This window comes from Syzygium oleosum, unplaced genomic scaffold (assembly GCF_021117445.2).
Source record: "Syzygium oleosum isolate NSW1041296 unplaced genomic scaffold, Sole_v2.1 Sole_v2.10, whole genome shotgun sequence".
In the NCBI taxonomy this organism is placed as follows: domain Eukaryota; kingdom Viridiplantae; phylum Streptophyta; class Magnoliopsida; order Myrtales; family Myrtaceae; genus Syzygium; species Syzygium oleosum.
The window spans coordinates 6907878-6932496 of record NW_026607494.1 but is presented as its reverse complement, the minus strand read 5'-3'; the positions used below and the strand labels follow the sequence as shown (position 1 = coordinate 6932496).

General features: G+C 38.9%; 2 protein-coding genes across 2 annotated transcripts; both read right to left on the bottom strand.

Moving 5' to 3' along the window:
- Positions 1-626: 626 nt before the first annotated feature.
- Positions 627-7567, bottom strand: LOC115664323 (vanillin aminotransferase-like). The gene is made up of 19 exons (XM_056315198.1): positions 7345-7567; positions 5668-5804; positions 5365-5449; positions 5121-5193; positions 4667-4764; positions 4340-4432; positions 3749-3822; positions 3631-3669; positions 3455-3543; positions 3299-3375; positions 2879-2953; positions 2603-2650; positions 2429-2512; positions 2192-2279; positions 2033-2111; positions 1683-1773; positions 1522-1600; positions 991-1106; positions 627-783 (listed from the first exon to the last, which is right to left on the bottom strand). The coding sequence occupies exons 1-19, from the start codon at positions 7384-7386 to the stop codon at positions 709-711; spliced, it is 1542 nt and encodes a 513-aa protein (XP_056171173.1). The 5' UTR covers positions 7387-7567; the 3' UTR covers positions 627-708.
- A 7293-nt stretch (positions 7568-14860) lies between these two features.
- LOC115664326 (vanillin aminotransferase) lies at positions 14861-21589 on the bottom strand. The gene is made up of 19 exons (XM_056315197.1): positions 21431-21589; positions 19973-20109; positions 19670-19754; positions 19427-19499; positions 18973-19070; positions 18646-18738; positions 18051-18124; positions 17933-17971; positions 17757-17845; positions 17601-17677; positions 17175-17249; positions 16899-16946; positions 16725-16808; positions 16488-16575; positions 16329-16407; positions 15979-16069; positions 15818-15896; positions 15293-15408; positions 14861-15085 (listed from the first exon to the last, which is right to left on the bottom strand). The coding sequence occupies exons 1-19, from the start codon at positions 21470-21472 to the stop codon at positions 15011-15013; spliced, it is 1542 nt and encodes a 513-aa protein (XP_056171172.1). The 5' UTR covers positions 21473-21589; the 3' UTR covers positions 14861-15010.
- Positions 21590-24619: the final 3030 nt, after the last annotated feature.

The window sequence follows — 24619 nt, the reverse complement described above, 5'->3', positions numbered from 1 at the left end:
GTTCCAGGAAGCGGAGAGCCAGGAGGGAAGCCGATAAGCCCGACAAGTTCTGAACCTTTCTCCGGTTCCTCTGTCGGTCTTTGGTCGGTGCAAAACGATGTTTCAGTATCTCTGTCATCTGTAATCTCAACTCTCTTCTGTCGAAAGATTGCGTGAACTTCGAGAACAGAGCGAGTGCTCTTGCTCTGATGCATCGTCTCTCAGAAACGTGAAAAAGATTGGATTTTGCATTTTCTCGGGTCTTACCCATTTGCAAGATTGATTGTGGTTCGCTCATATTCACTGTTTAGAAGTATATATAAATGCTTCTTATCCATAACGCGACGATCGTTGACAAAGTCAAAGGAAGTGCATTTCTTCCTAGTGATTTCCTCTGCAATGCTTGGAAGAATCATTTCATTCGAGATCGAGTGATCTTCCACTAAATTGAGAGAGCAAGTTCACATTCAATTTGATGAGTTCAACCGCTCATGTCGGGAACTGAATTCACGTTACCTTAAACTTTCCTGAATAAGCCATGTAAGGATGCAAGCGGTGAAGTGAAACCCAAAGACAAAAGGAATGAGACCTTTGGTAATAACGCCACACCATGAGAGGAAGATACGCAGATTCTTTATTTAAAAATCCATTTGTTTTTGCAATTTGGTTTTACATTGCAAAGGCTCCATGCCGGTTCTTTCGCCATCATCTCATCGGCTTCTGCAGAATTTACTTCTTCTGAGATTTCAGCTCCTTCACCCTCTCCTCCGTCGCCTTCAGCGCCTCTCCGTAGATTCTTATTAGCTGAGATGAGAATCGAGTCAAGCCCAACAATAAAATGCTATGAAAAGATAGATGGTGTTCGTGATCATGATCTATCATCTCACTCTGAGAAGCTAACAGCAACCGGACAAAAGCAATATTCTGAAGTATTTCAGGCAGTGGAAAACAGGAGGAAGGATAGATCTCAAACAAGAACATGGAACACGAGAATGCGGTGTGTAACCTTACCTCATCGACCTCTTCGGGAGTGATTATGAAAGGCGGAGCCATCGCAATGTTATCGCCAGCTACACGCACCAACATACCACGCTTCTCGCACTGTGCCACAAAATATGCACCGATTCCTGAGAAATACGGAGCTCATCCGATCAAAAACCAAATGAGAAATCGAGAATTCGATGCGGCAAATATCCACTTAGTAACATATAACTAGCTTCAAGGGACTGCACAAGTGACTTCGAACGATTATGAAAGATGCATCTTAGTATTAGGATTAGGCAGCATGCAAGTGTGCGAGCATGCAAATGCCCTTTTTGCTGAAAACATGCGCATGTCTATAAAAGTGTGTGGGGGTCTTTGTTTGCCTTTTGTCTCTGCACGGTCATAACAAGTCAGATACACGAAATTTACATTCAATGTTGACCAAATTTTACTGGATGAAAGAAACGGGGACATTTTCTCTGCTGTCATACATCAACTCTTTCATTTCGTGGTAGTAGTGAATTTGTGAAAACAGACAGAATCTAATATAGGATTTACCCCATTCGGGAGGAAATGGATCATTAGGTGATTTATTGTCCGTAAACTCGGTACAAAGAATCAGCCCAGTTCCCCGAATCTGCAGAAGAGGACCGTACATTGAATGAGATCAAGTTGTTGAAACTATCATGTGCTTTAGTTATGCAAAATATGAACTGTACCTCTCCAATGATTGGACTGTCCGAGAAGGCTTTCAATCCATCCTGAAATCTTGGAGCAATTCTATTTACTTGTTCAACAATGTTTCTTTCCCTGTATAAACATCAATACGAAATTTAGAGATGTATCAAAAGAAACTGACAAATCTCACAGACACTCGGCCTGCATAATAGACAATCAGTGATATATTGTTGCTTTTGACTACTAAGAGTTAGTACAACTCCCATAGGCTGAACCAAGGTCATGCCCCAACAGTCAAGATGATTCTCTAAAATAAGCTATGAAGTTATGTTATCAGAACATAGCATCGGCTAACTGACCCAATTTGGAACATAAAAAAATAGGAACGAACTTGTATATCTTGAGGGCTTCTATTGCAACAGCACAGGATACGGGATGTCCGGAATACGTGAATCCATGGGAAAAAATACCTGATAAAAAGGAAATTGGTGAGAAGAAACACACAAAATGAAGAAGGAAAGAAATAATAAAGAAAAAGGAACTGACATACCGAGTTCGTTGCTCTGAGAGTGAATCACATCCGAAACTTCGGGGCTCACCATTACAGCTCCAATGGGCAAATAAGCAGAAGAAAGGGCCTAAATAATTAAAACATGAGGAAAAAAATATCACTGATCCTGAAAGGTGAACACTTTATTCTTAGGAGATGAGAAAAAAAACTTATCTAGAGTGAATTTTCAGGCTTAACTTGCCAAAAGTATGTAGTGGTAGAGTCTCCAAATCTTACCTTAGCCACAGATACAAGGTCTGGTTTAATATTGTACTTGTCACATCCAAACGTCGTTCCCAGCCTTCCAAATCCACAAATCACCTGAAAGAAAAAGGAAATTTTAGCTGAGATTTGCAGGTAGACAAAAAGAGCTCACAAAAAGTTACCCAACACATAAGGATGTGGAACAACCTCATCTGCGATAAACAGAATATCGTATTTCTTGACAACAGCTTGAACCTACAATGTATGGAGCACAAGTGATTGATGAGAAGAAACAGGAAAAATTCATTTATGATCTCCAATGTGTAGGCGAGATACATTTCTGCCTGTAAATTATCATCTGATAAGCAGTGTGTGTGGGAAAATTCATGCAAAGAACGGAAACCAAGAAAACCCAGGCGTTTAGCCGTCCAGCTTGAGCACCGGAAGCCTTTATAAATGAAGTTCTTTTTGGTCCCCACTCACCTTCTCAAAATATGTTGCTGGAGGAGTTATGACACCTCCAGCCCCCATAACAGGTTCGGCAATAAATGCAGCAATCTGCAAAGGAACCGCCAGAGTTGCATCAGAAAAGATCGGGGGCATTCCATTCAATTCATCAAGAAAGATCAGTACTCTAGCACCAATATGATTTGCCACTGGTTAGCACACTATCATAGTATGACCAATAATCAGAGGTCAAGTGGATGACCAATTTACGTGCACTGCGTGCCCACCGATGCAAATTACATTGCCATTCTGCAGAGTCACAGGTAGTGGCAAGTGAGCGAGCACTTACTGCACTTGTACCCGTGAATACTAACCTGTGCTTGTGCGTGTGTGCGTGTGTGTGAATGAGAGAGAGAGAGAGAGAGAGAGAGAGAGAGAGAGAGAGAGAGTAGTTACCGTCTCTGGTCCTTCTTTGAGGATAAGCTTCTCCAAGTTATTGGCTAATCTGGACGAGAACTCCTCTTCTGTCTCACCTAAAAATGCATTTGGCCAATTGCTAAGTAAAAAGTTCAGAGTAGCAGTTATTACCATGGACAGAAACCAAGCTAGAACCTGGAAGATGATATCTCCAGTAGTGAGGGCAGTCAGTATGCAACACGAATGGCACCGGCAAATTAAACTTCTGATGCAGTGCTGGTAGGCTGTTGAGAGAATGTGCTGATTTGTCAATTGATTAGAGAGGCTCCTATAAGTAAAGGTTTTTGCATAGCAAAATATAATTAACTTACCCAGAAAGACTTGCCGCTATCACTGTTGAACCATGATAGCTATCAAAAAGCAGAAATAACATGAGTCCCACTTTTGTATCACAGAGAGAAACAATGAATACTAACTGCTAGCACCTACGCTTTTGCACGAGCTATAAACTTCTTCTTTTCAGGTCTTCCAAGTGCATTATTGTAGTACCAGACCAACTTCACCTATAATCACATTGATCAAAGTAAAAATGGTTATAAGACATTCTGGTAGTGACCTGATTGTTGTACTAGACCAATGGCCATAGATATAGCAGGAAGCTTCAAGAGTAGAACAGCGATACTTTTACCAAAAATGATCACTTTCACTTCACATATGAATGAGCAAAAGTATGAGCAGAACACAATCATAATGGTTGGTGATCGTGATATTTTCCTCTATTTTCTTTTCTCTTTTTCCTTTTTCCTTCTTCTATCCGCACATCTTTGCTGCAGTCATTTACAGAATGCTTAAGAAAGCATATATCTCTCTTTATGCATATCCTAAATGTACAACAAATCTGACTTATTAGCTCTAGCAGGCAATTATGAGCGACATCAATCCTCTCCAACCTAGCTTTCTTGCTTTATACGTTTAAACAATGTCAGGATTTTTATCCGATGCTACAGTTAAGCCAGAAAAAAGAGTGTTTCCTCACATCACTATAAGGTTCATTTTACTAAGACAAGGAGATTATCGTACCTGAGTATCATTGGCTTCTGATCCACTATTGGTAAAAAACACCTTAGCCATTTTCCTTGCAGTAAAAGTTTCTACAAGTTCCTTAGCAAGGTCCTGAAATATGAGATAGTACTCAAGGAATCATTAGAGAGCCCTTCGTTGTCTGTTCATTCGTATATAATAACTGACAAAGCTGTAAATATCTAGGAGGGACATCTGATTAGAAACAAGAAGTTGGAAACACCAGAAAGCAACAGAAACATATCGTCTTAATATGTATCATCATGCAAAGAAAACGAGTCCTGATGTAACTATCATAGCAAACTAAACTAAAGAATCATCTTGTACCAGAGATGGTTTGGTAGTGCGATTCCAAAATGAGTGATAAAATGGCAAGGTGTTCAGCTGTGCAACAGCAGCATTAACAAGTCGGGGTTCACTGCCACCTGCAATTATTAAGCCAGTGATCAGAATTTAAAGTGATAATTTTCACTGAAAAAAACATTATCGCCATTTTTCAGTAAGTTCTGTACTTGTACAAGTCGTGATCAGAGAAGAAAGCAAAAGACAGAAGTATTGGAGGACTTCTACAAGGTATGGGCACGTGACTAATCAGTCGTATATCCCTGGTCAGACATTCTCAGGACAAAAAGTTGCAAGTGACAGATCCGTAGGCAATTTTCTCTTTCCTTTCCTATTTCTGAGTGTGGAGCTGTGGATAATGGGGTTTCTAATCTTTCAAGTATCACCAATATCCAAGAAGGGAAGTGGGGATTCTGATTACAGAGGAAGTCAAGAATACCTAATGACGTGCACCATAGACCCGCCAGAGAGTCAAGATATTTCTTCCCATTAATGTCATACAAGTAGCTACCCTGAAATCAGTCATTAACATGGGAATAAGCTCCAAATTTTTTGAAAAAAATGAATCATATTCAAATAATAATTACCAACAATAGATGAGGCTTCTACCAGTGAGTGGCGTCAGCTGCATGCTTCTACAATGTATATACCAGATTAACTTTGGGAATATGAAGAACACCTACCTCAGCCTTTTCAATCACCAATGGATGCAAGTCTGTAGTTTGCCAGCCCGGTGTAAAAGGAGCCAGCATATCATGGCCCTTAAACCTAGAAGTATCCAATATAATAACAATGTTTGCATGAGTGACGTACCGGATGACAGTCCTGATGGTAACACAAATAGATCAATCTGACTCTACTTATGCTATAACGTATATGGATGCATGGTGTACAATATATTGGGCAAGTTAAACAAGACATGCATGGTGTACCATCAAAGGATACCTGGGAGCTATAGAGTAAGTTAAACAAGAAAGACCATGTACCCTTGACCATCTTTTGATTCGGTTGATTCTTCCTTCTGTAAGGATGCCCCAGAGCTATACAGTCTGGCAAGTCTAGGAACTTGGATGAAGTGCTCCTGGCAACTTTTTGAAGATGCATGTCTTGCATGGGAAGAAAGCTAAAAGTAAAAAACACACGGATTACCATCACACAATTAACAGAAAGTACGGCCAGATATAAAGCAAGACAACAGAAGACGGACGCAATCCACACTCAACTGCTTTTTTCAGTTTTAGACATTCAGCACCTCATGCCATCAAAGAACATGGTATATGAAACTAAAGAGCAAAGTTTTTGCTGTAATAAAACAAGAAAAAAAGTAAATTGTGCTTAGTAGTTTCAGTTCCAGATCTCAGCACAACTAAATTGATTAACCTCCAAATTCAATCAATTTCAAAGCAAAAAGGGCCCTCATAGTTTCGGCATAAGAGACTACTGCATTAAGGAGCAGAAGAAATTACACAGAGTTCTGAGAAGAACTTGTGCTTTACCGTTAGTCATTACTCTCAATTAGACATGGATCAGATAATTTATTACGTGCATGGAACTCAACCACAAGAAAGTCCAACGAATAGCTAAAATCATAAGCCAACAACTCATGGAGGTTGCAGTGGCCATAACGAAGTGCAGAATGAGAAATTCAGCACAATTGAATAAAAGAGTCTTCTTTAAGAGAATCAATTAATCTCGGAGTGAAACCGATTCACACATCAGTACTTCAGAAATAACCAGGACAGGCATTTCCTAGCAAAACATGAATTGATCATATCTCGAGCTGTTTTCACCTACTGGTCTGAATTACTTAGGAGGAGTAAGTCATCATTTTCTTCCCTGAAAATGATTTTCTCGATCAGCTAGGTTCTGCCTAATGAGTTCAATGTCTGAGATATGACTCTATCTCTCTCGCTCTCTCTCTCTCTCTCTCTCTCTCTCTCTCTCAACACACACATTTTGCGCCGGTCTGCAAGAGCGCGCACACATTTTGCGCCGGTCTACAAGAGCGCGCGTCTCTCTCTCTCTCTCTCTCTCTCTCTCTCTCTCTCTCTCTCTCTCTCTCTCTCTCTCTCTCTCTCTCTCTATCAACACACATTTTGCGCCGGTCTACAAGAGCGCGCGCACACATTCTGCGCCGGTCTACAAGAGTAAAGCCCAGTTTCAGGATCTGGATAGATACGCGACGTGTCTACATACTCTCATTCAACTTCTCTGTAGCAGCAAAATCAAACCGCGATCACAAATGGGTAATTGGTGAAGTAAGAAACTAACTAGAGCGAACCGCGATCACAAATGGGTAATTGGTGAAGTAAGAAACTAACTAGAGCGAACGGAGTTACCCAAAAAATAAAAAAACAAGAACCGTGAATCGATTTACAAAGAAATGAAGAATGTAACCCAAAAAAAGAAAATAGTACAAAACACCAAGCACCCGACACTGGTGAACCCAAGCTCGCCCTACTCTACCAACAAATCGAGAATCTTTCCGACACTACGACGAAACGATCAAGAAGAAGATGAAAGGATCTAACTTTGAAGACAACTCAGTTGATCTCTCCGACCCACCGAATTTCTCTCGCAATGGAAGCGAACTACCGCTGAAAAATCAAGAAACGGGAGACGACGACGACGGTCACCACCGCCGCCGTTTCAAGAACACGGACCTGGGAGTTCAGGGAGGCGAGGAGGAGCCGAGTCATCACCATCTTCCTGTTTGTCGGTGCTCCACAAATTCATGCAAGAACAAGAATATAGAGAGAGAGAGAGTGAGACGGAGGAGTGACTGTGCGTTGAATTATCTATGGCCTATAAGGACTGGATCGAGCTGGCCACGGAAGCCGAGAGCAAAAGGACAGATCAAGATATCGCCACCACCTTTTCCCGTCTGCGGGTGCAGACGTCAACATCACCACGTGAAGATTCCTTATTATCTATGGTGGCTGGATCGAGCTGGCCACGGAAGCCGAGAGCAAAAGGACAAATCAAGATAAGGCCCCCCACGTTTCCTTCTGCGGATGCAGACCCCATCATCATCACGTGAAGATTCTCTATTTTCTTCAACAAATTGAATATAATAAATTATCCAGATTCAATTCCCGAAATACACCCACCTTTCATCTGCAAGTGATATCAAGGTCATCCAGATTTTTGCTGATTATTCGTCTCGTGTGGCCTTCGTATCTTTTTGTTTCCAAAAGTTTTGCTGCTCCTAATTTTGTATTGTTTCTCGCCACACACATACAGCATCTTAAACGGCCTAATTCAGGAAAAAAAAAAAAGAGTAACATGTTTATTTTGAGTGATAATTTTGGCCCGACCTATTTTTTAGTAGCATAAAAAATCACGAACTTTCACTTAAATCTCAAATCTGGCCCGAATAATTTGAAAATTTCATACTACGGGGGCAAAATTTGAGATTCGAATAAAAATTAGTACTTTTTATTGAGATGAAAACAGTTCAGATCAGAATTGCCGCGCAAGGTATAATTGATATTTTTTTTTAAATTAGTCCCATCTTAAAATATATATATATTTACATTGACATATATAATTTATAATTGCACGTTTTCCTTATTTACATGCCTTTGAAAGATCCCAAAAAATTGCAAAAAGAAAAGTGGGCTTTTAAATTGAAAAAGAAAAGTGGGCTTTTTAAAAAATGCCCATTCACGGAGAAATTATGGGAGCAAAGAAAAGTCGAATTCTGAAGTGGCCGACAGGACAATTATTGGCAGGGCAACTACTCTTCAACCCCTTCGATATGCAAAATGCTTGTGGCGGAAATGCCCCGAGAACGAGAAAATAATTGGTGGTTTATAAGTGCCATGTCATGTCAGTTATTGCCGTAGCGCTCGTTTTTCCACTATCAATCATAGATTGACATGCATTTATCAATGTGAATGTAAGTGATGACATAATTTTTTTATGCGAAAAAATTATAAAATCTAAAATATTAGGTTTTCATAATTTTCACAATAAAATAGATGAAAATATATCTTTATCTATATCGTTGTCCTTAAAGATAATTGTTGCAGAAATAGAAGTAACGTAAAAATCTGTTTTCACTCCCTTAATCCACTTTACTCATTAACGTATCTTATCTGATGAAGGATAAAATACAACGTTCGTTCTCACTTCTGTGAGTGGAGAGAGGATCAGACTCTATTTATATGGGTTATCAATAGATGTCTTCAAAACACATTATGTTTCGTAGAGTCGCACCTCTTCGAAGGAACCGTAACTTCTCCATAAAATTTGCGCATTTTCATCTTTTCATAACCAATACATTTTAGCAATTAAATATTTATTAAACCATTTAAATAACATCATGTAGGCCACATTATTCTTGCATTCTCCCACTTGGCCCATATGACCTTCCCTTTCATGATTTAATAAAGACCATAATGTGCACAATAATATTATACTAAAACCTTTCTTAAATTGGCTATCACATAGTGATCACAGTTAAATAAAGAAACTAATGCGAGTCATAGTGGTTGTATGTTATTAATCGACATAGTCTCTTCTATGTACTACAACTATAGCTCTCTACTTAACATGATCCATAAATGAGAAGTATAGTAATGGTCCAACTATAATGTATCTGTTAGAAACTGTCCTATTACACATTCATCTAGTTCCATCATGTATACCAAATAGAAAACAAGAAATATCAAAAACGCATAATTGAGCACAAAGTGTTAAATAAATAAACTTAATGCACTCATAATACAATCATTAATGACATCCAATAATACCCATCCTTCAACATGTTCTTTAAATATATTGGGCAGCAGTCCTTTTGTTAAGGGATCTACAATCATAAGGTTGGTGTCAATGTGCTTAATTCACACTCTTTGTTTCTGAACTTCTTCTTTAACGGACAAATATTTAATTTCCATATGTTTAGCACCATTAGAGTACTTGTTGTTCTTAGAGAAGAAAACTGCTGTAGAGTTATCATAATAAATTTTTAGCAACCTGGCAATACTGTCGACAATCACAAGCCCTTAAATAAAGTTCCGCAGCCATAACCCATTAATAGTGGCCTCAAAGCATGCCACAAGCTCAACCTCCATAGTGGATGTAGCAATAACTGATTGCTTTGCACTTTTCCATGAAATTGGGCCTCTAGCCAAAAGATACAAGCAAAGAAAAGTTGATTTTCTTGTATCGGTACATCCGGCTAAGTCTAAATTTGAATATACAATCACCTCAAGATGATCATATATTTTATAAGTGAGCATGTGATTCTTCGTTCCTTACAAGTATCTGAGAACTTTCTCTGCAGCTTTCTAATGATCTAATCCTGGGTTACTTTGATACCAGCCTAGCATTCTGACAGCAAAATTGATTTTTGATCTGGTACAAGTTTGAGCATATATTAAACTTCCAACAACATATGCAAAAGGAATACTTTTCATTCGTTCTTGTTCCAATTCACTTTTTGAACATTGCATAAAACTAAATTTGTCACCTTTTTGAATTGGAACTGCTCCTGCTGAACATTTATCCATATTAAATTTCTCTAAAATGTTATCAATATAGGCTTTCTGAGATAACCTTAACAATCCTTGTGATCTATCACGGAATATTTCTATTCCTATCACATACGTTACCTCTCTCATATCTTTCATTTCAAAAATTTTAGAGAAAAATTTCTTGGTTTCATGTAACAAACCAAGATCATTAGTAGTAAGCAAAATGTCATTAATATATAGAACTAGAAAAACAAACTTGCTCCCACTGACCTTCATGTATATTCACCGATCAATAGTGTTTTCCTTAAATCCAAAAGAAGTTATGGTATGATTAAACTTAAGATACCATTGTTGGGAAGCTTGTTTAAGTCCATATATTGACTTCTTTAACTTACATACCATGTGTTCCTTTCCTTTAACTGAAAAGCCCTCAGGTGGGTCCATATAAACTTCTTCCTCTAAATTCCCATTAAGAAAGACAGTTTTGACATCCATTCGATGTAACTCTAAATCGTATTGAGTCACCAAAGCCATAATGATTCTAAGTGAGTCTATCTTGGAGACCGATGAAAATGTATCTTCATAGTCAATGCCTCCTTTCTGAGTAAAACCTTTAATAACAAGTCTACCTTTATATAGTTCGATATTACTTTTTGAGTTGCGCTTGGTCTTAAAGACCCATTTACACCCAACCTTTTTGTATCCTTTAAGCAATTTAACAAGATTCCAAACTTGATTTTGATCCATAGATTTTAACTCTTCTTTCATGGTATCGAACCATTTCGTAGAATCGTCACATTCCATAGCTTCTGAAAATGTACCTGGATCATTACCAATTCCTAAGTCAATTTCTAACTCTTTTAGATAAACCATATAGTCATTAGAAATAGCCAACCTCATTTCTTTTTGAGATCTTCTTGATGCTATTTCTTGTGGCTCAACTATTGTAGGTTCAATATTGACATTTTCATTATGGAGTGTTTGATTATTTATTTGTTGTTCTTGATTATTATTGGGTTAAACTATAATATCAGAAACAACAACTTTATAAGTTTTGGGTGGAGAAACTTCCACCCTAATTTCTTGAATGCAAACATCATGCATTCTTTCACTCCTATCAATGTCAACATTTTCAATGAATCCAATATTTCCAGATTCAACAATTCTTGTACTATGATTATGACAGTAAAATCTATACCCTTTGGACTTCTTTGCATAACCAATGAAGTAACCACTGGTCGTACTTAAATCCAATTTCTTTTCATGTGGATTATAAATTCTTACTTATGCTGGACAACCCCAAACATGTAGGTGTCGTAAATTAGGTTTCCTTCTCGTCCACAGTTGAAAGGAAGTCTTTGGAACTGCCTTACTAAGAGCCTTGTTTTATAAATACATAGAAGTCTTTAATGCATATATCCACAATGATAAGGGTAGAGATAAATAACTCATCATACTCCTAACCATTTCCATTAAAGTACGATTACGCTTTTCTGTTACACTATTTTGTTGTGGTGTACCTGTCATTGTGTATTAAGCACAAATACCATGTCTTTCAAGGAATTTAGCAAATAGACGCGGACATTGTCTCGATTCATTGTACTTTCCATAATATTCACCATCTCTATCCGACCTTACTATTTTCACATTTTTATCTAATTGCCTTTTAATCTCTTTAATATACACCTCAAGTGCATTCACTTATTGAGATTTATCATGCAATAGATAAATACAACCATAACGTGAAAAATCATCAATAAATGTGATAAAATAACTTTCTCCACCAAAAGATGGAACATCAAAAAGACCACATGTATCAGTGTGTATAATTTCAAGAAGCTCTGTGCTTCTTGTGGCACCTTTCCTAGTGTGTTTTGTTTGTTTTCCCTTAATACAATTAATACACACTCCAAGATCAGTAAAATCCAATTTGGAAGAATTTCATTATTAACTAATCTTTGCATTATTTCTTTGGATATGTGACCCGAACGTTTGTTCCACAAGTAAGCATAATTCTCATCCACTAAACGTAGTTTAGTGCCAACATTATGATGCAGGTCATTAAAGTCTCAGCAAAAGCATTATCAAGTTTAAACTTGTAGAAACCATCACATAAAATTTCAGTTCCAATAAAATTATTGGTCTTATATAAATTGAAAGATCCACAACCAAACTTAAAAGATAATCTCACTACATCAAGTTTTGGCAAAGAAACTAAATTGCGGGAAAATCTAGGTACATAAAAGGTTCGAAATAAATCTAAATAATGTCCAATATCTAAGATCAAACGATAAGTGCAAATGCCTTCAACTGGAGCTTTGTTTCTATTCCCCGTGATCACGTAATTCTCATTTGGCTTTATGGTTTGGATCGAGTGAAATCCCTGCATTGTATTTGAAACATGAGTGATGGCACCATAATTAATCCACTAAGTATAATGAGGAACTTCAATAAAGTTTGATTCAAAATATATTAAAGCACAAGGCTTACCTTTATTTTCGAATCAAGTTTTAACGTTTCAGACAATCTTTTTTCAAGCGTCCAATTTTATTACAAAAGTAACACTTAATAAGATTGTATTCCTTATTGTGAATTTGAGAAGCCTTAGAAAAGTCATTCATGTAATGTAAACCTTTCTTTTTGCTCCTTTCACCTTTCCTTTTGGAATTCAAGTTGGCGATGACAAAGCTTAGGCGAGAGGGTAGGGGGGGAAGCGGAGGGGGAAGAGAGTTGGCTATTAGTCAACGGGCCGCGTCAGCTTTGACCCCATATTACTACATGGTTTTTCTTTCTTTCCTTTTGTCGGAATACTGCATGGTTAGAAGGGTGAACAAATTAAGGTTTCATGTACCCGCCAATTTAATTACACGTGTCCAATAGCAATTAATTAATTTTTTTTTAATTATAGAGACAATTTGGGGAATTCTTTTTTCTTATTATAAATGCCAAAATAAGGACAATTCGAGGAATTGGGAGGAGGAGAAAAGAAAAAAAGAAAAAGGAAGAAGAAATGTTAACATCCATATGCGATTTGACTGTTGACGCGGACTCATTCAAGACAGTGTTGTGTGTATCTTGCGAGGGCAACCCTCGCCCATCAATCCTTTAACCTAATCCGAGGGCTAAATTACTGAATCGTGCCTTGCTAAATCGATTTATGGAAATCTTTTTGACCGGTGAAATAAAAAAGGAATTCTTTAGCACGAAGTTAAAAAGTATATAAAAAATGTCGGTCCGGCAACGTTTCGTTTATATATGTGTCAAGATACAAATATTATTAAGGCTCCGTTTGTTTTGCGAAAAATGAATGATATGTAAATAATTTCCTAAAAATGACAGATTCCATAATTTGAAATAATTAACCAATAAATTGACAATAAGGTATTTTCATGAACGATAAAAATAATTTTTTTTTTAATAATTGATATGAATAATTATTCTAAATCATGCATTTACGGCGAAACAAACTCGCCCTAAAAGCAAGCGACTTCGAACTCGTATGGCGGGGAGCACAAGCTAGTGCTAATTTGGCCCCGTCTATTCGAGTTCCATACATCCTAGCATTTGATTTTGATGGGTCGCGCGTGTAATCCGTGCGATCTAACGGTCGAAATGCACTGGGCTCACGTGCACCCGATCCGACGGCCTTCACGCGTTCGTTCGTTTTGTCCGCGCCACACGTGGCGCGACTGCTTTTGCAGGACAGCGCACCCGTTCGTCGTCGTGTTCCTCTCAACCGTGCAAGAACGCAGTCGGTGCCGGAGAGAACATGGACGCGGCGATGCAGATAGCGATTCCGGTGGCGGGGATCGTCGCCGCCGCCGCCGTCACCTTCTACGTCGTCAGCTTCGCGGAGATCAGGGAGGTAAAAAACGGAAAGAAAGAAAGCCTCCGTTACCGTCGGTTTTTCCTGGTTCTCTCTGATTATTTATCGCCATTGAAAGCTTCGTGATTTTCACCCCCTCTTTTTCGGGTTTTCGCCTTCTCCTTCTGGGGGCAGAGATCGCTCAGAGAGCTGGATGAATCCGATGAGAGCGGAGGCGGCGGCTTCGAATCGTCCCTGAGTTCCAGGAAGCGGAGAGCCAGGAGGAAAGCCGATAAGCCCGACAAGTTCTGAACCTTTCTCTGGTTCCTCTGTCGGTCTTTGGTCGGTGCAAAACGATGTTTCATCGCACGAGAGGTCGGAATTTTTCGATCAGCGTTTGTGTTCTTCTACTTCTTCTACATCGTCATCTGTAATCTCAACTCTCTTCTGTCGAAAGATTGCATGAATTTCGAGAACAGAGCAAGTGCTCTTGCTCTGATGGATGGTCTCTCATAAACGTGAAAAAGAATGGATTTTGCATCTTCTCGGGTCTTTACCCATTTGCAAGATCGATTGTGTGGTTCGCTCATTTTCACTGTTTAGAAGTATAAATGCTTCTTATCCATAACGAGACGATCGTTGACAAAGTCAAAGGAAGTGCTTTTTGTCCTAGTGATTTCCTCTGCGGTGCTTGTTTACAACAATCTTGAAGAATCGTTTCATTCGAGATCGAGTGATCTCCAACTAAATTAAGAGAGCAAGTTCACATTCAATTTGATGAGTTCAACCGCTCATGTCGGGAACTGAATTCACGTTACCTTAAACTTTCCTGAATAAGCCATGTAAGGGTGCAAGTGGTGAAGTGAAACCCAAAAACAAAAGGAATGAGACAAGTTTGGTAATAATGCCACACCTTGAGAGGAAGGTATGCAGATTCTTTATTTAAATATCCATTTGTTTCGGATGTCACAACACCAAATGGTTTTACATTGCAAAGGCTCCATGCCGGTTCTTTCGCCATCATCTCATCGGCTTCTGCGGAATTTACTTCTTCTGAGATTTCAGCTCCTTCACCCTCTCCTCCGTCGCCTTCAGCGCCTCTCCGTAGATTCTTATTAGCTGAGACGAGAATCGAGTCAAGCCCAACAATAAAATGCTATGAAAAGATAGATGGTGTTCGTGATCATGATCTATCATCTCACTCTGAGAAGCTAACAGCAACCGGACAAAAGCAATATTCTGAAGTATTTCAGGCAGTGGAAAACAGGAGGAAGGATAGATCTCAAACTAGAACATGGAACACGAGAATGCGGTGAGTAACGTTACCTCATCGACCTCTTCAGGAGTGATTATGAAAGGCGGAGACATCATAATGTTATCGCCAGCTACACGCACCAACATACCATGCTTCTCGCACTGCGCTCCAAAATATGCACCGATTCCTGAGAAATACAGAGCTCACCCGATAAAAAATCAAATGAGAAATCAAGAATACGACAAATAGCCACTCAGTAACATATAACTAGCTTTAAGGGACTGCATGAGTGACTTCAAACGATTATGAAAGATGCATCTTAGTATTAGGATTAGGCAGCATGCAAGTGTGCGTGCACGCAAGTGCCCTTTTTGCTGAAAACATGCGCATGTCTATAAAAGTGTGTGGGGGTCTTTGTTTGCCTTTTGTCTCTGCATGGTCATAACAAGTCAGATACACGAAATTTACTTTCGATGTTGACCAAATTTTACTGGATGAAAGAAACGGGGACATTTTCTCTGCTGTCATACATCAACTCTTTCATTTCGTGGTAGAAGTGAATTTGTGAAACAGACAGAATCTAATATAGGATTTACCCCATTCGGGAGGAAATGGATCATTAGGTGATTTATTGTCCGTAAACTCGGTACTAAGAATCAGCCCAGTTCCCCGAATCTGCAGAAGAGGACCGCATATTGAATGAGATCAAGTTGTTGAAACTATCATGTGCTTTAGTTATGCAAAATATGAACTGTACCTCTCCAATGACTGGACTGTCCGAGAAGGCTTTCAATCCATCCTGAAATCTTGGAGCAATTCTATTTACTTGCTCAACAATGTTTCTTTCCCTGTAAAAACATCCATACGAAATTTAGAGATGTATCAAACGAAACTAACAAATCTCACAGACACTCGGCCCGCATAATAGACAATCAGTGATATATTGTTGCTTTTGACTACTAAGAATTAGTACAACTCCCATAGGCTGAACCAAGGTCACGCCCCAACAGTCAAGATGATTCTCTAAAATAAGATATGAAGTTATGTTATCAGAACATAGCATCGGCTAATTGACCCAATTTGGAACATAAGAAAATAGGAATGAACTTGTATATCTTGAGGGCTTCTATTGCAACAGCACAGGATACAGGATGTCCGGAATACGTGAATCCATGGGAAAAAGTACCTGATAAAAAGGAAATTGATGAGAAGAAACACACAAAATGAAGAAGGAAAGAAATAATAAAGAAAAAGGAACTGACATACCGAGTTTGTTGCTCTGAGAGTGAATTACATCCGAAACTTCGGGGCTCACCATTACAGCTCCAATGGGCAAATAACCAGAAGAAAGGGCCTAAATAATTAAAACACGAGGAAAAAAATATCATCGATCCTGAAAGGTGAACACTTTATTCTTAGGAGATGGGAAAAACAACTTATCTAGAGCGAATTTTCAGGCTTAACTTGCCAAAAGTATGTAGAGGTAGAGTCTCCAAATCTTACCTTAGCCACAGATACAAGGTCTGGTTTAATATTGTACTTGTCACATCCATACATCGTTCCCAGCCTTCCAAATGCACAAATCACCTAAAAGAAAAGGGAAATTTAAGCTGAGATTTGCAGGTAGACAAAAAGAGCTCACAAAAAGTTACCCAACATATAAGGATGTGGAACAACCTCATCTGCGATAAACAGAATATCGTATTTCTTGACAACAGCTTGAACCTACAATGTGTGGAGCACAAGTGAATGATGAGAAGAAACAGGAAAAATTCATTTATGATCTCCAATGTGTAGGCGAGACACATTTCTGCCTGTAAATTATCGTCTGATAAGCAGTGTGTGTGGGAAAATTCATGCAAAGAACGGAAACCAAGAAAACCCAGGCGTTTAGCCGTCCATCTTGAGCACCGGAAGCCCTTATAAATGAAATCCTCTTTGGTCCCCACTCACCTTCTCAAAATATGTTGCTGGAGGAGGTATGACACCTCCAGCCCCCATAACAGGTTCGGCAATAAATGCAGCAATCTGCAATGGAACCACCAGAGTTACATCAGAAAAGATCCGGGGCATTCCATTCAATTCATCAAGAAAGATCAGTGCTCTAGCACCAATATGATTTGCAAATGGTTAGCACACTATCATAGTACGGCCAATAATCAGAGGTCAAGTGGATGACCAATTTACATGCACTGCGTGCCCACCGATGCAAATTACATTGCCATTCTGCAGAGGCACAGGTAGTGGCAAGTGAGCAAGCACTTACTGCACTTGTACCCGTGAACACTAACCTGCGCTTGTGCGTGTGTGAATGAGAGAGAGAGAGAGAGAGAGAGAGAGAGAGAGAGAGAGAGAGAGAGAGAGAGAGAGAGTAGTTACCTTCTCTGGTCCTTCTTTGAGGATAAGCTTCTCCAAGTTATTGGCTAATCTGGACGAGAACTCCTCTTCTGTCTCACCTAAAAATGCATTTGGCCAATGGCTAAGTAAAAAGTTCAGAGTAGCAGTTATTACCATGGACAAAAACCAAGCTAGAACCTGGAAGATGATATCTCCAGTAGTGAGGGCAGTCAGTATGCAACACGAATGGAGCCGGCAAATCAAACTTCTGATGCAGTGCTGGTAGGCTGTTGAGAGAATGTGCTGATTTGTCAGTTGATTAGAGAGGCTACTATAAGTAAAGGTTTTTGCATAGCAAAATATAATTAACTTACCCAGAAAGACTTGCTGATATCAATGTTGAACCATGATAGCTATCAAAAAGCAGAAATAACATGAGTCCCACTTTTGTATCACAGAGAGAAACAATGAATACTAACTGCTAGCACCTACGATTTTGCACGAGCTATAAACTTCTTCTTTTCAGGTCTTCCAAGTGCATTATTGTAGTACCAGACCAACTTCACCTATAATCACATTGATCAAAGTAAAAATGGTTATAAGACATTCTGGTAGTGACCTGATTGTTGTACTAGACCAATGGCCATAGATATAGCAGGAAGCTTCATGAGAAGAACAACGATACTTTTACCAAAAATGATCACTTTCACTTCACATATGAATGAGCAAACGTATGAGCAGAACACAATCAAAATGGTTGGTGATCGTGATATTTTCCTCTATTTTCTTTTCTCTTTTTCCTTCTTCTATCTGCACATCTTTGCTGCAGTCATTTACAGAATGCTTAAGAAAGCATGTATCTCTCTTTATGCATATCCTAAATGTACAATAAATCTGACTTATTAGCTCTAGCAGGCAATTATGTGCGACATCAATCCTCTCCAACCTAGCTTTCTTGCTTTATACGTTTAAACAATGTCAGGATTTTTATCCGATGCTACAGTTAAGCCAGAAAAAAAAGAGTGTTTCCTCACGTCACTATAAGGTTCATTTTACTAAGACATTCATATCAAGGAGACTATCGTACCTGAGTATCATTGGCTTCTGATCCACTATTGGTAAAAAACACCCTAGCCATTTTCCTTGCAGTAAAGGTTTCTACAAGTTCCTTAGCAAGGTCCTGAAATATGAGATAGTACTCAAGGAATCATTAGAGAGCCCTTCGTTGTCTGTTCATTCGTATATAATAACTGACAAAGCTGTAAATATCTAGGAGGGATATCTGATTAGAAACAAGAAGTTGGAAACACCAGAAAGCAACAGAAACATATCGTCTTAATATGTATCATCATGCAAAGAAAACGAGTCCTGATGCAACTATCATAGCAAACTAAACTAAAGAATCATCTTGTACCAGAGATGGTTTGGTAGTGCGATTCCAAAATGAGTGATAAAATGGCAAGGTGTTCAACTGTGCAACAGCAGCATTAACAAGTCGGGGTTCATTGCCACCTGCAATTATTAAGCCAGTGATCAGAATTTAAAGTGATAATTTTCACTGAAAAAACCATTATCGCCATTTTTCAGTAAGTTCTGTACTTGTACAAGTCGTGATCAGAGAAGAAAGCAAAAGACAGAAGTATTGGAGGACTTCTACAAGGTATGGGCACGTGACTTATCAGTCGTATATCCCTGGTCAGACATTCTCAGGACAAAAAGTTGCAAGTGACAGATCCGTAGACAATTTTCTCTTTCCTTTCCTATTTCTGAGTGTGGAACTGTGGATAATGAGGTTTCTAATCTTTCAAGTATCACCAATATCCAAGAAGGGAAGTGGGGATTCTGATTACAGAGGAAGTCAAGAATACCTAATGCTGTGCACCATAGACCCGCCAGAGAGTCAAGATATTTCTTCCCATTAATGTCATACACGTAGCTACCCTGAAATCAGTCATTAACATGGGAATAAGCTCCAAATTTTTGAAAAAAATGAATCATATTCAAATAACAATTACCAACAATAGATGAGGCTTCTACCAGTGAGTGGCATCAGCTGCATATTTCTACAATGTATATACCAGATTAACTTTGGGAATATGAAGAACACCTACCTCAGACTTTTCAATCACCAATGGATGCAAGTCTGTACTTTGCCAGCCCGGTGTAAAAGGAGCCAGCATATCATGGCCCTTAAACCTAGAAGTATCCAATATATGAACAATGTTTGCATCAGTGACGTATTGGATGACAGTACTGATGTTACCACAAATACATCAATCTGACTCTACTTATGCTATAACCTATATGGATACATGGTGTACTATATATTGGGTAAGTTAAACAAGACATGCATGGTGTACCATCAAAGGATGCCTCGGAGCTATAGAGTAAGTTAAACAAGAAAGACCATGTACCCTTGACCATCTTTTGATTCGGTTGATTCTTCCTTCTGTAAGGATGCCCCAGAGCTATACAGTCTGGCAAGTATAGGAACTTGTATGAGGTGCTCCTGGCAACTTTTTGAAGATGCATGTCTTGCATAGGAAGTAAGCTAAAAGTAAAAAACACACGGATTACCATCACACAAGTAACAGAAAGTATGGCCAGATATAAAGCGAGACAACAGAAGACAGACGCAATCCACACTCAACTGCTTTTTTCAGTTTTAGACATTCATGACGTCATGCCATCTGAGAACATGGTATATGAAACTAAAGAGCAAAGTTTAGTTGCTGTAATAAAACAAGAAAAAAAGTAAATTGTGCTTAGTAGTTTCAGTTCCAGATCTGAGCACAACTAAATTGATTAACCTCCAAATTCAATCAATTTCAAAGCAAAAAGGGCCCTCATAGTTTTCGGCATAAGAGACTACTGCATTAAGGAGCAGAAGAAATTACACAGAGTTCTGAGAAGAACTTGTGCATTACCGTTAGTCATTACTCTCAATCAGACATGGATCAGATAATTTATTACATGCATGGAACTCAACCACAAGAAAGTCCAACGAATAGCTAAAATCATAAGCCAACAACTCATGGACGTTGCAGTGGCCATAACGAAGTGCAGAATGAGAAATTCAGCACAATTGAATAAAAGAGTCTTCTTTAAGAGAATCAATTAATTTCGGAGTGAAACCGATTCGCACATCAGTACTTCCAAAATAACCAGGTCGGGCGTTTCCGTGAACCGTTCTGGATACTTTCCTAGCAAAACATGAATTGATCATATCTCGAGCTGTTTTCACCTACTGGTCTGAATTACTTAGGAGGAGTAAGTCATAATTTTCTTCCCTGAAAATGATTTTCTCGATCAGCTAGGTTCTGCCTAATGAGTTCAATGTCTGAGATATGACTCTCTCTCTCTCGCACACATTTTGCGCCGGTCTACAAGAGTAAAGCCCCGTTTCAGGATCTGGATCGATACGCGACGACGTGTCTACAAACTCTCATTCAACTTCTCTGTAGCAGCAAAATCAAACCGCAATCACAACTGGGTAATTGGTGAAGTAAGAAACTAACTAGAGCGAACGGAGTTACCCAAAAAATAAAAAAACAAGAACCGTGAGTCGATTTAAAAAGAAATGAAGAATGTAACCCAAAAAAAAGAAAATAGTACAAAACACCAAGCACCCGACACTTATGAACCCAAGCTCGCCCTACTCTACCAACAAATCGAGAATCTTTCCGACACTACGACGAAACGATCAAGAAGAAGATGAAAGGATCTAACTTTGAAGACAACTCAGTCTGGGACGAGTTGATCGCTCCGACCCACCGAATTTCTCTCGCAATCGAAGCGAACTACCGCTGAAAAATCAAGAAACGGGAGACGACAACGACGGTCACCACCGCCGCCGTTTCAAGAACACGGACCTGGGAGTTCAGGGAGGCGAGGAGGAACCGAGTGATCACCATCTTCCTGTTTGTCGAAGCTCCACAAATTCATGCAAGAACAAGACTGTAGAGAGAGAGAGAGAGAGAGAGAGAGACGGAGGAGGGACTATGTGTTGAATTATCTATGGGGGCGTGATCGAGATGGCCATGCAAGCCGGGAGCAAAAGGTCAAATCACGATAACGCCACCACCCTTGACTTGTTCTGATGCATATCCTGACAATCCTTGATCTTCCACGAAATATTTTTATTTCTATCCCATACATTGCATCTTTCATATTTCTCACTTCAAAATTTTTCGAGAGAAATTTCTTGATTTTATGTAACAAACCAAGATTATTAGTAGAACGCAAAGGTCATCAACATACAGAACTAAAAAAACAAACTTGCTCTCACTAACCTTCATGTATATACACCGATGAACAGTTTTTTTCTTAAATCCAAAAAAAGTTACGGTATCATTAAACTTAAGATACCGTTGTCGGGTAGCTTGTTTAAGTCCATATATTGACTTCTTTAACTTACACATCATGTGTTCCTTTCTTTTAACTAAAAAGCCATCGGGTGGGTCCATATAAACTTTTTCCTCTAAATTCTCATTAAGAAAGACAGTTTTGATATCCATATGATATAACTCTAAATCGAAATGAGCCACCAAAGCCATAATGATTCTAAGTGAGTCTTTCTTGGAGACTGGTGAAAATGTCTCTTTATAGTCAATGCCTTCTTTCTGAATAAAACATTTAGCAACAAGTTTGGCCTTATATTGTTCGATATTACCTCTTGAGTCGCGCTTGGTCTTAAAGACCCATTTACACCCGACCTTTTTGCATCCTTCAAGCAATTCAACAAGATTCCAGACTTGATTTTGATCCATTGATTTTAACTCTTCTTTGATGACATTGAACCATTCAGTAGAATCATCACATTCCATGGCTTCTGAAAATGAACCTGGATCATTACCAATTCCTAAGTCAATTTCTAATTCTTGTGGATAAACCATATAATCATTAGAAATAGCCGACCTCCTTTCTCTTTGAGATCTTCTTGATGCTATTTCTTGTGGCTTAACTACTGTAGGTTCAATATTAACATTTTCATTATGGAGTGTTTGATCATTTATTTGTTGTTCTTGATTATTATTGGATTGAACTATAATATTAGGAACAACAACTTTAGAAGTTTTGGGTAGAGGAATTTCCACCCTAACTTCTTGAATGCAATCATCACGGATTCTTTCACTCCCACCGATGTCAACATTTTCAATGAACCTAGCATTTTCAGAATCAGCAATTCTTGTACTATGATTAGGACAGTAAAATCTATACCCTTTGGATTTCTCTGCATAACCAATGAAGTAACCACTGGTTGTTCTTAAATACAATTTCTTTTCATGTGGATTGTAAATTTTTACTTCTGCTGGACAACCCCAAACATGCAGATATCATAAACTAGGTTTCCTTCCCGTCCACAGTTCGAAGGAAGTCTTTGGAACTGCCTTACTAGGAGCCATGTTTAATAAATACATAGAAGTCTTTAATGCATACATTCACAATGATAAGGGTAGAGATGAATAACTCATCACACTCCTAACCATTTTCATTAAAGTACGATTACACCTTTCTCCTACACCATTTTGTTGTGGTATACCCGGCATTGTGTATTGAGCACAAATACCATCTATTTCAAGGAATTTAGCAAATGGACCCGGACATTGTCCCTATTCATTATACTTTTCATAATATTCCCCATCTCTATCCGACCTTACTATTTTCACATTTTTAACTAATTGCCTTTCAACCTCTTTAATATACACCTCAAGTGCATTGACTGATTGAGATTTATCGTGCAATAGATACATATAATCATAACATGAAAAATCATCAATAAATGTGATAAAATAACTTTCTCCACCAAATGATGAAACGTCAAAAAGACCACATGTATCAGTGTATAATTTCAAGAAGCTCTATGCTTCTTTTGGCACCTTTTTTAGTGTGTTTTGTTTGTTTTCCCTCAATACAATCAATACACACTCCAATATCAGTAAAATCTAAATTTGGAAGAATTTCATTCTTAACTAATAATTGCATTCTTTCTTTGGATATGTGACCCAAACGTTTATGCCACAAGTAAGCAAAATTCTTATCCACTAAACTGCGTTTAGTGCCAACATTATGATGCAAGGTCATTAAGGTCTCAGCAAAAGTATTATCAAGTTTAAACTAGTAGAGACCATCACATAAAATTCCAGTTCCAATAAGATTATTGTTCTTTTATAGACTGAAAGATGTATGACCAAATTTAAAAAAGAATCCCGTTACATTAAGTTTTGGCAAAGAAACTAAATTGCGTAAAAATGTAGGTACATAAATGTTTCGAAACAAATCCAAATAATGCCCAGTATCAAAGATCAAACGTGTGATATCCCCGAATTTGGGGCCAAGACGATCAAAGGTGAATAGTAATAGAATGGGTGAGCAGTCCAATTCGAGGGTCGGTAATGGAACGGATAACATGATTGGAACGAGTCTACTGAGGGTTAGTCATGGTTTGATCGAAAGATTATCCATGGATTGACCATGGGATTGACAATGGCATGACTCCCCAATCATGCAAGTCAATTAGAGTGATACGACTGTGGATTGACCCTTCGACCATAAGGGCCGTTAGTGGGAAAGTCCAAGACGACCATGGATCAATTCTGTGTCAGCATGTGTCGGTCGCGAGTGATTCCGCATAGCCATGCATCGGTCCCGGATGACCATGGATTAATCCCATGGTACTGGATTTCACATGGCTACATGACAACTAAGGGTCGACCATGGGTCGTTGATACTCGAATGTGGACTGGTCGCGAATCGGCCATGGATCGTCGTGTTAAGTCGGGTAGGCCATGGACGAGCCATGTGCCAGGCCACGAGCCTAGTGGTTTAGTCGCGGATCAGGCTTTGTGTCAGCCGCGCCGGCCAAGCCTTGTGCCCAGACATGACCGGCCATTGTGCCCGTCAGCTAGACCACGGACTAGCCTTGTGCCCAACCATATGCCAGTCATTGTGCCTGACCCTTGTGCCAGTCATTGTGTCCGTCATATCCGGCTCCGACCTAGTTCCATGCCTAATGGATTTGGCCATGAGCCATGCATTATGCCAATTCATGAGCCGTATGT